This window comes from Drosophila persimilis, unplaced genomic scaffold (assembly GCF_003286085.1).
Source record: "Drosophila persimilis strain 14011-0111.01,24,50 unplaced genomic scaffold, DperRS2 tig00000124-arrow-pilon, whole genome shotgun sequence".
NCBI lineage: Eukaryota > Metazoa > Arthropoda > Insecta > Diptera > Drosophilidae > Drosophila > Drosophila persimilis.
The window spans coordinates 8,911,679-8,924,529 of NW_020825294.1; the positions used below are offsets into that span (position 1 = coordinate 8,911,679).

The window sequence follows — 12,851 nt, forward strand, 5'->3', positions numbered from 1 at the left end:
AGCAACCGAATCGTTCTGTTTCTGTTTGAACTAGACCTTCGTTTGGACTCGTAAGCTAATAAGGAATTGTATTGTTGTTACAGCACAAGAGAAGTAAACCCCGAAGGGACTACTAGACACAAAGGATCGCTTAACTCTTAACTCGTTTAACCAAGAGCAATATTAGTTTATAAACCAGTTTGGAAATGTCAATTTTGTTTGGAGCATATGCGAGAGTACACGAACACACGATTATATCGAACTATATCACTGCGCGAACTTAATGCGCCTCAGATCACGCTTTAGTTTACCAAATAAATACGATAGATACGATTTAGCTGATTGGAACTCAACCAAACAACCAAAACATCATTTATTTCGCTCCCCGATCGACTGAGGTGCGCGTTCTGGGTTTTCTGAGGAGTTGAGTTCTGTTCTTCCAACGGAGAAGCAAGCGCCTAGCAGGCAGGACCCTTGTCTACCCTTGTGGATGCATAAATACTTATGTACATATGTGCGAGCATGTAACCAAACGAATGTTTAAAATACAAATAACTTTAAAGGAGAAATCAGAGGAACCGAACAAATGCCTTTTACATGCCCACACGTACACTAGCGAAAAGTCTCCCGAGAACGGAAAATGATCAAATGAAAATCGAAGTGAAAATGAAAATGAAAATGTAAAGCTGAGCAAACCAATGTTAGTCGATAATAAGGAAGGAGCGTTACGGTTTGCACGATATGATGTATTCGTAATGTCTGCGAAACCACAAGCGAAGCTAATAATTTGTTTAGAATATATATCAACCTGTTGATTATGTTAATCATTAACGAAAGACATAACAAGATAAGATGTTAAGGTCGAGAACCATAACCGCCGGTAGAACGGACGGTCTATTGTTGTATGTTTTATTCGAAGCGCACGAAATGAACTAAACGTAAAACATAAACAATATAAAGCAAGGTGGAGAATGGAGAACGGAGAATGGAGAAACTGTAGCTAAAGTGAAATTTTTGTAAACTTTTTGATATGTGATGATGATTTGGATAAATTAGAGCCACAGAGGAAAGAATTATTACCTTAACCTAGCCCTAGATATCTAAACCAATTACAAATGTGTAGCGCAAACGCAAAGTAAGCAAAGCAAAGCAAAGCAGAGGAGAGGAGAGGAGAGGAGAACAGAGCCAGCCGAGGAGAGCTAGTTACACTCTAAGATGGATAATATTGTTATGCAATAAGTAGTCTCGGCCAGCCGAAGCACCAATCAGGGTTCCTTTCGGGATGGGATGGGATGGGTTGGGATGGAATGGAATGGGATGAGATGGTATGAGGATGGTAGTCTGGATGGCAGGTCTATTGATCTGGCCCCCAAAGGTCCTTGAAAGGAACTATATTAGCAATATATTCATGGCAATTCAATTGTATTAACGACATTGATAAATCTGATGTGTAAGCAAATAGTGAATGCAAATAGTGAGCCTAGTTAATGGTTAAAGCAGCCCCCGTAACCGAGGGACGGGGATGAGGGATGAGAACAACTCAATTCGATCAAATTGAAATGAATACTAAACGTAGATAAGCGAGTAAGTAGTAAATTATCCAATTGTAAATAGGATTTCATTTACACTTTCATTGATTTGATTTGGTTTGGTTTCGGTTTGGTTTTGTTTTTGGATTCGGATTCGGATGAAGTTCAGTTTTCTCATTACAGATATATACACTTTATTAGAATCAAGATTAAAAACACACACAGACACATACACACGAAAAAGCTTTAATTAATTTAATTACAAGATGAAAAACCAAAAGAAAAGGAATGTAATACAAAGTGTATTTAAGAATAATCAATTTCGATATCATTGATCCCATTGATAGCGAATTCCATTGTAGATACCTATTGGGCAGCGGTAATTAATTATTTCATTAATTAATTAACTAGCCAGCTATGTCGTCAATGTCAATGTCGCCTATTGTGAGTTCTAAATATTGCATCTGATAAAACAATAACGAAGCATAACTAGCTATAAATCCAAACCAAATGCAAATAAACAAAATACGATTATACAAAAGAACAGAGCAGAACAGATCAGGACAGAACAGAACAGGCCTAGGAACACCGCATACATACATATATACAGAAACACATGCATACACAATCCACAACACACACACACACTCTCACACAGAACTCGAACACAAAGCTTTTATAAAAAACTATTTAACAACAAATATATTATATATATATGTACTATGGAAAATAATAATCCTGCCAAGTAACATTCGAATACCTGCTTGAAGAAGATACACCCGCTTTTGCTAAGAAAACGAAAAAGAACAGAGATTTAATAACGAAAAAAACAGAAATAAAAAGAAAAAAAAACAAAAACAAAAACCGAAAACAAAACTAAAATATGAGAGAAACGTAAAGAGAAAGAAGAGAGAGTATGTACGGCTAAATACGATTTTTATACTTTCGATATAATGATTTTTTATACTAAACGTAAAACTCTTTGAACGAGAGCGCAGAACTTTGAACTCGAAGCTGAGGATTTTTTGGGCTATTGATTTTGAGATCGCATTGATTTGAGTCGGACGAGAGCACGTCGTCATACTTATAGCTACATATACATATATGGTATATACAAACGTATGTAAACCCTAACTGCAACTATGGAACGAGAGCACAAATTTTGTTGAACAAAGACAAACACACCCGAAATCAAATACTAAAACAGACAAAAAACAAAACAAAACAAAAGAAAACATTTTTTAAATGCAACTCTCAACAGACTCACAACACACACACACACACACACACACACACATTACACTCACACGCAGGAACATAAAATCAAATATATACTAAATATATAAACGGTGTATGTATATATTTAGCAAACAAGAAACGTAAAGTAAACACCCGCACAAATTGATCACCTAACTGAAGAAGAAATATAAAATACGAGTAATATGCTTTGGAGAGAGCGAGAGCCCAGCCCGCAGGACGCAGGCCGCAGGCAGCCACAATTTCTAGGAAAATGTCCACACTTAGCCTAGAGAGCGGTTTTTGTATGAGGAGACAATTTGTAAATATACATGCATATATATATATTTCTTGATTTTATCTAAAGCCACGTACGTGTAGGACACGCAAATCATTCAAAAACTTTAGTTTTCTCCTAAAATGCAAGCGAAACTCCTAAGCTCCTAAAGAGAAGTTAAAGATCCCCCTTCGAGGACACTTTTCTCAATATCTCGATATCTATACGGATATCGAAGTACCCGACCCCGACCCTGAACCGTACTTAAGTGCATAAGCAAGAGCATACCGCATTCCGCATACCCTAAACGGAAATATACCAAGAGTAAAGAACAATGTCAACTACAATAAATTAGCAAGGTGGAGGGGAAAGTGAGAAGAGAGGAGAGAACAGAAGAGAATTAAATACTAGTGCAATAAAACAGATTATTCGGTATGATTAAAAGGAAATACATCTAAGTAAACGCTTTGTAAAATACATATAAACAAACGATTTATTAAAAGGAACATGAAAATGAAAACCAATAAAAACTAAACCCGAATGAAATGAAAATGAAAACGAAACCAATGAAACACTAATGAGAAATAAAGAGCGTTATACATTGACATTAACATTAACACGTGATTCGATATCTCATCTTATAAGCATAAATCAATAAGATAACAATAAAGAATAAATTAAAGAAAATGCAATTTCCACGAGTTGCTTGCGGGCGGGAAGGGGAGCGTAGAGGACGGACAGGCAGTAGTCTGCACTAGAAAACACGTTTCGACTTGTGCTACTTAAACAATCACATTTATTTAACATTAAAATTGGCATTATTTGATCGTAAGGATTTACACTGATCATCAATTTGGATATTTCGTACCAGAATCCACTACTGTCTGACTACGGCTGCTGCATGACAGTGCGAATATATTGGAGAACATCTTCATGCGATAGGATCTTCATGTGGTCCACTCCCTGCAGGGCCAGCGTCGATATGGGGGAGCTCGTGTAGCCCGACCAGTACTTGCAGGCCCGTAGGGATCGCTGGTTCACAGTGCCATCGCCCGGACCCATGATCAGCTTGGGCGTTTCTCCAGCAATATCGTTCTTTTTGTACTGTAATCTGTTGGATATGGAATGGTTTTATGAATGTGCACATCTCTTGCCACAAATAGGGTACCTTTCCACTGTGTCTATCCCGTCGCCGTATAGGCAGTGCAGCTCCACATCGGGGGGACTGAAGTTTTGGGTATAGCGCAACGTGTCCTTGCGCATTTCCCAGCCCGTCATGTAGTCAATGTCGTTGAAGAACTCTTTGAGCTGTGCCATAGTATAGTTACGAGAGGGGGTCGTGGCCAGAACATCGCATGGCTTCCAGAACAACGGTGATGGCAGTAGCCAGGCCGACGAAGGATGCGTAATCTGCTCAGCCCTCAGGATCTTGGCACTCAGAGCAAACGAGTCCAGATCATCGCCCATAGCAAAGACTTTCACTGCCTTTACGCTGCCAGCCCACGCGCCGGCGAGACTTATCTGCCGCCGCACATACTTGTTCTTCCACTCGAGGGTCTGTTGCTGCAGGAAAACTAGTGTCATGGGACTGCCCATGCTGTGCGATATGAAGGTGACGGCTGACTGGTTGTTCACCTCGTAGGTCTCCTCGACAAGCTGCTTGAGGTCGATGAAGAACTGTTTGTTCTCATCTGCAGAGATTTTTCAGACAGTTACCAACACGTACTTGCATTGAAATACTCAAATTATCTCACTTGGTGCTCTGCGGAAGTCGAAGGGTGCTCCGCGTATGTTCAGTTTCCGCTCATAGCCCATGCCCACGAGCACGTTAGCGATGTCCTTGAAATACGCTCCAGCACTGTTCCGCGTCGGATCTATCCACTCAACCACCTCGGGATTGCCCCAACCAGGTATGCGTGTCTCCACTCCCGGGGTATTGTGCGTTGTACGAGTGGCCTTGTCGTAGTACAACTTGACATTGTCTATCCAGCAGTACACCATTGGAATCACCAGCTGCTCCAGGTCGAGCCAGAGATTGAACCAGTCATGGGTCTTCTCGCACACGAAGTAGGGAGCACTCGACTTGTTCAAGCGGGCATCGAGCTGGGAGCCACCATCACCTGGCACTAAAATCCGAAAAGAAGGTCATCCTCGGTCGTCCTTGGGCAGAAAATCAATAAACTCACCAAATATTACTGGGGACATTTTGGGCTCTGGCTGGGGCGTGGGTGGCGGCGGAGGCACATTCTGCTTGTGCTTCCTGGAAAATGGCCAGGGCCACGAGCAGTCCGCTACTTCCAAAAAGATGGTCAGTAGCACCACCAGAAGGATACCAGAGCGGAGTCTCATGGTGCAATGCGTCTTGTGCGTTGCGGCGAATGATAATCGTCCAATCGAAAAATAGCGCCACTGACTCGTTCACAGATAAAGGTCTTAACAAGTAAACACCGTCAGTCGGAAATAAATGAATCAGCCAATAACGACAAGCTGTTATAAATTATTTAAATATTGTTGTTTGTTTGCGCAGTTTTAAGTCAGTAATGAGGAGGAAGAGAGAAGGCATACGGGGAACGGAACAAAGAAGTGATGACCCTTGACACTGAAAGCGAAGTATTTGTAGGGGAGCGGAGCTTGAAGTGTTGAATTCCCTCCCTCGATGGGAATACGCGCTTGTCTGACAATATTTAAACAAAGAGGCAGTTTTTAATAATATTTGTTGTTGCTCCTTATCGTTTTTGCATACTTTGTTATGATCCGCAATTCTATTTTTCTTTTTCCACTGGAATTACTGAACACTGGCCAAACGAAAGCAGTGCAGGGCGGCGCATTCCATACTCACTTACGTTACCACTGTTTTTTGTTGACCTTTTTTGTTTAAACCTTGTTTTCTACACTATACAATAAAAGAGAGTACTTAAAAGAGTCAATCAGGTAAAAAATGTATTCATCAATGGCCTTAAATTACATGGACAAAGCTAAAGTTTTTAGTTAGGCAGCATTATTCAACGGAATAAAGATATTGAACAATTGGAACGATTTTTCTCTTACGTTTTATACGTTTAATTTGTTTGACCTTTTTCGCTAAAACCTTTTTTTACGCAAAATGCAATAAAAGCAAGTCAATTGGAAAATGTGTTCGTTAATTGGATAAAATGATTTGGGCAGGGTCTAGATAGCTAGTAATATTCGACGGAATATCAAAATCGAGGAATCGTATAAGAGAACTTGAATTCGTCAGTATATTTACGGTATATTTTTAAAATAAAACGGTATATTTCGGTATTTTTCTGAGGGTCGGACCGTATATTTTGACGATTAATCCGCGGTCACACTGATCCCTAGACCGGCAAATGAATTGAAATTGTGAAATGAAAATATTGTTTTTTGCAAAATAAAATGCAGGAGTTCTTCAGCGTGCTGTTACCGGAGGTAAAAAAGGAGCTGCGGCGCGGGATTATCGAGTGCTCCAAGCGGGGGCTCCTGCACAGCACCAAGTGGCTGGCGGAGATGCACCATGGGCTCAGTGATGTACAAATTGATAACGAAGCACCCGACGACGACCACACATTCAGCCAGTGCCAGCTGGAGGGCATAGCTCCCGCGGAGTACAGTGATTACTTCCTGGCCAAAAGCTACTACGATGTGCGCGAGTACGACAGGGCAGCGCATGCCGTGAGAAACTGCGAGTCGAGTGTGCCGCGATTTCTCCACTTCTACTCAACCTATCTGGCACGTGAAAAGCGACGCCTGGACTCCACAACAGACCAGGCCAATCTCAACGAGCCAAACCAGATGCGTGACTTGGCCGATCTCCTCTCGACATTGAGAGCGGAGTACGGTAAGAGCCGCCTGGATGGATACGGAATCTACCTCTATGGCGTGGTTCTGAAGGCCCTCGATCTGAACCAAGCAGCCGAACAAATGCTGGTCCACGCCATTCGTCTAGTTCCCATGCTGTGGAGTGCCTACCTGGAGCTTTCCCCCTTGATTATGGAGAAAAAAAAGCTGCTCGGCCTGCAACTTGGCGGGCACTGGATGCGACACTTTTTCATGGCTCACACCTACCTCGAATTGTACCTCAACGATGATGGCTTGAAGATCTACGAGGATCTGCAGACGTCGGGCTTCAGTAAAAGCATTTATTTGATCGCTCAAATGGCCCTAGTCTATCACAATAAGAGGGATGTAGACAAGGCCATCGAACTGTATCAGGCTCTGCTGGAGAGCGATCCCTACCGACTGGACAACGTCGATACCTACTCCAATTTGCTGTTTGTCAAAGAAATGAAAACGGAAATGGCACAGCTGGCACACAAGGCCGTCAGCATCAACAAATACCGACCTGAGACGTGTTGTGTGATAGGTAAGAGCATCTCGGCGCATCACATCGAAAGAATCATTTCATTAAGTACAACATTCTCTGCAATTACCCAGGAAACTACTACAGCATACGCTGCGACCATCAGGTGGCCATTTCCTACTTTCAGCGCGCGTTGAAGCTAAATCCCAAATACCTCGCTGCCTGGACTCTGATGGGCCACGAGTTTATGGAACTGAAAAACACAAACGCTGCTATACAGAGCTACCGCAAAGCGGTGGAGGTTAACAAGCGCGACTATCGGGCGTGGTATGGCCTAGGTCAGGCCTATGAGATCATTAAAATGCACTATTACAGCTTGTATTACTTCAAAATCGCCCACCAACTACGCCCGTACGACTCCCGCATGCTGGTAGCCTTGGGAGAGACCTACGAGAAGCTGGACAAGTGTGAGAACGCTGTGAAATGCTACTGGAAGGCCATTGACGTGGGCGACATCGAGGGCATAGCCATGTACAAGCTGGCCAGTCTCCACGAGAAGCTGGGCGACCACGAGACGGCGGTCCATTGCTACATCATGTACTGCGAGGATGAGCGGGCAGCCACAGACAAGCAGAGCCTGTACCAAGGCTTCATCACTCTAGCGAACTACTACGAGAAGAAAGGGGACTACGAAAGGGCAGCCTACTATGCGTACAAATGCTTGGACTCTGATGAAGTGGGTACTGCTCCAGAAGTGGGAACAATTATAATAAATTCGTCTTTGAATTTTAGCGCAAAGCGGAAGCCAAGGCGCTGCTTAAGACAATTGACTGGAAGCGCAGTGCCGAGTGGCAGAAGAAGTCCAAGACTCCCTCTGCTGTGGCCACTGCCGAGACGAGCTCCGAGGAGGGGGAGGAGGAGGACATGGAATGGGAGCAGCCAGATATGCGGATACGCGTACCCTTCACCTCCATAGCGACAAAGACTACCTCCACGACGACTGCGACTGCGGCTGCGACCGCTGGCTCCAGTGGAGCATCAAGCACCTTACGCGCGGGCCAATCTCTGTCGGAAGGGATGCGTCGATCGCAATCCAGTCGTGCAAGCCCTACACCAGCAGCGAGCAGTACCACCACAACGACAGCCACCGTAACCACACCGGTGGTTGATGAGACGCCTGGGACGTCGAACCGGGCAGCGAATCCCACCGACCGGCCACCCTCGGATGAGGCCAGCTCCATGGACATATCCAGCGTGTCTATTGACTAGGTTCCAGCTTGGCGATGCTCTCCACTTGTAAAAATACTTTATTTTCAAGAATTACATTGGGAAACTAAGAAATTGTACTTTGCGGGTCATCTTAGCGCTCGTCTAACACAAAAGTTTACTGTCACGTAAAAGAAAAACAATAGCAGCGCAACGAAAATCCCCAGCACAGCCATGTCCCAGCCAAACTCGTCGCCCGCCATGCCGAAATCCCTGAGAAACTGATCTGCTGTTCTGTAGTAGCAAAAGTTCGCATGGCAGTCGAGGTCGCCTCGGCCATAGCCATAGATGGCTCGCAGGAGACCTTCGAATATGTAGCGGAAGAAAGAAAAATCGCAGATGGGGCGCAGGAACCAGGAGAGCTCGTTCAGCCGAATGAAGAAGCCAGAGAAGAGGAGAAACGGAATCGTTCCGCTGGGCACTAGGAAGATGGACATCTGCATGCTAAACAGTGTGCCGGAAATCACGCCTACGAAGTGGCCAATAAAGCCGGTCATCACGCAGACAGCCCAGCACATGGCAAAGCGCTCGAACTCCGGCGGCTGGCCCGTCATGAAGTAGCTAATGCTGATGAACATGGTGGGGCAGGTCAGCTGGAGGGGCAGGTCCGCCAGCACCTTGGATATGTAGTAGGCTCGCAAGGAGTACCAGCCGTTGTAGTATTCTCTGATGAAGACCGCAGAGTCCTGCTGGCATAGCAGGATCGAGGGCATGGCGTTGCCAATGAACACAAACAGAATGATGAAGAGCAGACAAGAGACGTTGGACACTATTTTGGCGGCATCGCTGCCTATTTGCCAGTACACCACGCCCAGGAGCAGAGCGACCACAACATGCATAATAAGTCGCAGCTGGACGGCAATCTGCGTGGAGAAAGAAGGGTAAAAAAGTATACAGTTAATCCGCAGCGATCGGTGTCCATGATTCACCCACCATATCCCTGGACATGGAGCGCAAGTGGCGCCGAAGCAGCACTCGCAGCTGGAAATAGAACCCCACCTGCTCCTTGACTCGCACCTGGGCCAGGTCTGGCCAGGCAGCTTGTTGGGGCATCTCGATGAGCGCTGCTGAAATGGAAGATAAGCAGGCAAGGACGGGCGACAGATAGAGCAGAGGAAACAGTAGCAGAGTAAGGGACACAGAAGGACAGAAAGTATGCAATGTGGATGTAAGATGCAAGATGGGTCTGTTTAAGATTAGCCACACTCAGATTTAATGTCAGGCATAGCCTGTGCGACTTACCCTCCTCACCCACATTGAGCTTCTGGATGTTGGTCCCGCTGGGGCAATGTGTTAGCTTATTCTGGGAGATTAGCGACTCACAACGCTGTGTGGTGGAGGATTCGCTGCACACATCCAGCACTGCGGGCAGAAGCAATGGCGTTAGGATTCTCAACGAGTACTATCTGCAAATTTATTATACCAAAATCTGCTGGATTATAGTACTGGGGACATGTGAAGCCAGACCCTTCGAAGGTGGCCAGCATTGTTCGCTGCTCTCCGGCGTACAAGACCTCGCCATGAGCCAGGACCAGAACATCGTCGAACAGCTGCATGAGTCGGGAGCCCGGCTGGTGCACCACGCACACCACAATCCTTCCATCATGGCACAGGCGCTGCAGGTGGCAGATCACCTGGTAGCTGGACACACAGTCCAAGCCACTGGTGGGCTCATCGAAGAACATGATGGGGGGATTCGTAGCGAGCTCAATGCCAATGGACAGACGCTTTTGCTCGCCTCCGGAGATTTTCCCCACTAGAGTCTGTCGACAGGACTGGAGCTGCAGTATGTCTATGATGTCATCTATCTAGGGAGTATTCGTCTGTGATTAGCAGTTTACCTGCCCAGTGATCTTCTTCTACTTACAATCTTTTGCTTCTCCTGCGCGCTTTTAGCGCTGGGCGTCTTCAGGTCTACGGAGACCCACAAGGTCTCCTCGACAGTCAGCAGATTCAGCATTACAAAGTCCTGGGCAATGTAGGCCGACATTTTTCTGAAGGCCATCAGATCTCTGGGTCGACCATTCAAAAGGAACCGCCCCGAAACTCCTGTGATTCTGTTTGCATAGACAGGCTTGTGTTTAGTCGAATGATCCGGAGGATCGGTGAATTGGCTTACTCACTTGAAACCAGCCAGAGCATTGAGCAACGTGGTTTTACCAGCCCCTGATGGGCCCAGAATGGCCGTCAGTCGGCCCGATTTGAAGGTTCCGCAAGCTTCGTTCAGTATCTGAGTGAAACCCTTTGTGGCTGACGAGAGAGTAGCAAATTGTGAGGCATATGACGAATGCGCTTGATAAAGCACTTACCAGTCTTCAAGTGGTAGTTGACTTGGCTGAAATGCAGCTCCAACGACTGCTCTCTGTTGTGGGCCAAACCATTTGTTTGCCTTTCTCCAACATTGTCGTTATCGGGCATTGTACGTCTGCTGCTCTTTATTTATGATCGATTCTGTACAGAATGTAAAGTTTGATTATGCGAGAGATATCACCCTCATCCAGGCGGTCAACAAACCACCGAAACGAAACTGAACCGCCTGCTTTCGTGAACTCTTATTGAATGCAAAGTTAATTTTAAATACTAATTCGATGCGATTGCCCCTGCCTGGGAGCCGGCACCCGACACCCAACGGCCGAGTCGGAGCTTTCGGTTATCTGCCGAATGGCTGAGACGCTCAGGGGGAATCATGGATAATCTTATCGCCCGAGACTTGATGGATCTGATCAGAGTCGTCCAACCCGACTATACTTGTTGCCTAGGTACCAGGCTGTTTTTCAGGTTAAACTTTGTGGATCTTGTCCGAGGTTCGCTAATTATCAGACTATCTGATGGCTTATAGACTACTGCAATCTAGTAAAAGCGTATTCGGAAAATGCCTGCCCACTGGCGGCATTGATCTACAAATGTACAGCAATTTATTTGACAGACTTGCACTATCAGCGAATAAATATTTACCCTTCGGGAGGCGACATGTACACTGTTGGAGTCTGTAACATGTGTCATACCCCTTCTCCCAAAAATCCATCAGCCAGCCAACACGCGAGAAACCCGGGTCAATTTATTAATTGGGTAATTGATACAATTTTTGCAACAAGAAACAAAGACCGCTGACACTCCAAGCCGCACATTTGAATGAACATTTTTATCAACACTGTGTATATACATACATTATATGTATGTCTAGATCAAACTGCGTATTATACAAAATGTGTAACTGAAATTGCACTTGGGAACGGATTTTGCCTTGCATCGGCAGCAGCAGCAGCTGCTTATCAGTAAATTCTTGTGTAGAGCCGTATACCCGGCAATTTTGCATTTACAAAAGGCAATGAGCATTGCTCAATGGAACTAACCGATTAATATTATATTTACGTATTTTTGCACAAGTTATTCGCAGCGTTCCAGTTGGTCATAAAACTGGTTTTCCTCATGGGCTCGAAAGTTTTTCCCAATGAACGCAAATTTATATATGTACTTATTGCTCCAACCATTTAAACACCTCCAGGTTTGCCTCTTTATTGTTTATGGCTATGGCATAGTAAATAAACAAGTCAACTTCGAGTCACGATTCGCTGCCCCCTCCCGTGGGCATCAGCTTTAGTCAATTAAGATTCGCGAGTAACGCGACGCACTCCCGATCACCAGCGGGCGAACTTTCCATTGATATTCAAAACGCAGCACAACTCGCAACGTTTTTTCAATTACTTTCAGTGGACATTTTGACCATTTTCGTCGCTAGGTGCCCCGCGTCAAACTCATCTCTGTGTAGTTCCCATGTAGCAGAACTAATACCAATTTCGATTTTATACTCGAGCAAGATCGATTTTTCGCTGGCGAAATCAGTGATGATATTTTCTACAGTCTTGTAGAAAAGTTTATTAATATCGGAAACCATGTTTTGGTTTCTTTTTTAGATGCAGCTGCCATCAGTCTTTTCAATGTGCTATTGCAATAAATGGCAATAAATTTGGACACTTCAAATTTGAGTTTCATATGATTACCGATAGATTTATAGGAATATCGATAGATATATTTTTCATCTCTATCAGGTATATTTTGACGTAAAAATTGAGCGAAATATAACGGTATATTTAAGAAGCTAACACTTCCCACTCATTTTAGAGACGCTCAAAGAAAATCAATGAAACAAAATAAGTAAGTCATGAGTGGGAGTCAGAGCACATCGTAACGTAACGGACAATGGACCACCATATGATATAGAGGTCCGATCTGATCTGATCAATTACGCCAAATGATCTGTCTT

The 12,851-nt window shown here is 44.5% G+C and overlaps 3 protein-coding genes across 9 annotated transcripts; 1 reads left to right on the forward strand and 2 right to left on the reverse strand.

Moving 5' to 3' along the window:
• Positions 1-3,794: 3,794 nt before the first annotated feature.
• On the reverse strand, positions 3,795-5,708 carry LOC6596452 (group XV phospholipase A2). Its single transcript, XM_002021586.2, has 4 exons — positions 5,208-5,708; positions 4,776-5,147; positions 4,190-4,712; positions 3,795-4,132 (listed from the first exon to the last, which is right to left on the reverse strand). The coding sequence occupies exons 1-4, from the start codon at positions 5,368-5,370 to the stop codon at positions 3,910-3,912; spliced, it is 1,281 nt and encodes a 426-aa protein (XP_002021622.1). The 5' UTR covers positions 5,371-5,708; the 3' UTR covers positions 3,795-3,909.
• Positions 5,709-6,390: 682 nt separating this feature from the next.
• LOC6596453 (cell division cycle protein 23 homolog) lies at positions 6,391-8,667 on the forward strand. The gene is made up of 3 exons (XM_002021587.2): positions 6,391-7,384; positions 7,456-8,057; positions 8,114-8,667. The coding sequence occupies exons 1-3, from the start codon at positions 6,418-6,420 to the stop codon at positions 8,588-8,590; spliced, it is 2,046 nt and encodes a 681-aa protein (XP_002021623.1). The 5' UTR covers positions 6,391-6,417; the 3' UTR covers positions 8,591-8,667.
• Positions 8,611-12,240, reverse strand: LOC6596454 (ATP-binding cassette sub-family G member 4). 7 transcript variants are annotated; one of them, XM_026987513.1, is made up of 8 exons: positions 12,076-12,238; positions 10,897-11,038; positions 10,711-10,837; positions 10,455-10,644; positions 10,011-10,395; positions 9,830-9,949; positions 9,521-9,654; positions 8,611-9,450 (listed from the first exon to the last, which is right to left on the reverse strand). In XM_026987513.1, the coding sequence occupies exons 2-8, from the start codon at positions 11,003-11,005 to the stop codon at positions 8,677-8,679; spliced, it is 1,839 nt and encodes a 612-aa protein (XP_026843314.1). In that variant the 5' UTR covers positions 11,006-11,038; positions 12,076-12,238; the 3' UTR covers positions 8,611-8,676. The 7 variants fall into 7 exon arrangements, with proteins under 7 accessions (XP_026843314.1, XP_026843312.1, XP_026843315.1 ...); XM_026987511.1 differs by having other exon boundaries at positions 11,960-12,238; XM_026987514.1 differs by having other exon boundaries at positions 9,521-9,651; positions 11,941-12,238.
• Between the last annotated feature and the right edge of the window lie 611 nt (positions 12,241-12,851).

What these genes read in the sequence shown, in the direction of transcription:
- LOC6596454 (XM_026987513.1), bottom strand. Translation starts at nt 11,005, where the DNA reads ATGCCCGATAACGACAATGTTGGAGAAAGGCAAACAAATGGTTTGGCC. An exon ending in AATGCTCTGGCTGGTTTCAA is followed by an intron (nt 10,645 to 10,710) that starts GTGAGTAAGCCA and finishes CTATGCAAACAG; the next exon opens with AATCACAGGAGTTTCGGGGC. An exon ending in CGCAGGAGAAGCAAAAGATT is followed by an intron (nt 10,396 to 10,454) that starts GTAAGTAGAAGA and finishes AATACTCCCTAG; the next exon opens with ATAGATGACATCATAGACAT.
- LOC6596453 (XM_002021587.2), top strand. Translation starts at nt 6,418, where the DNA reads ATGCAGGAGTTCTTCAGCGTGCTGTTACCGGAGGTAAAAAAGGAGCTG. An exon ending in TGAGACGTGTTGTGTGATAG is followed by an intron (nt 7,385 to 7,455) that starts GTAAGAGCATCT and finishes GCAATTACCCAG; the next exon opens with GAAACTACTACAGCATACGC. An exon ending in AATGCTTGGACTCTGATGAA is followed by an intron (nt 8,058 to 8,113) that starts GTGGGTACTGCT and finishes TTTGAATTTTAG; the next exon opens with CGCAAAGCGGAAGCCAAGGC.
- LOC6596452 (XM_002021586.2), bottom strand. Translation starts at nt 5,370, where the DNA reads ATGAGACTCCGCTCTGGTATCCTTCTGGTGGTGCTACTGACCATCTTT. An exon ending in CGACTTCCGCAGAGCACCAA is followed by an intron (nt 4,713 to 4,775) that starts GTGAGATAATTT and finishes AAATCTCTGCAG; the next exon opens with ATGAGAACAAACAGTTCTTC. An exon ending in GGGATAGACACAGTGGAAAG is followed by an intron (nt 4,133 to 4,189) that starts GTACCCTATTTG and finishes CATATCCAACAG; the next exon opens with ATTACAGTACAAAAAGAACG.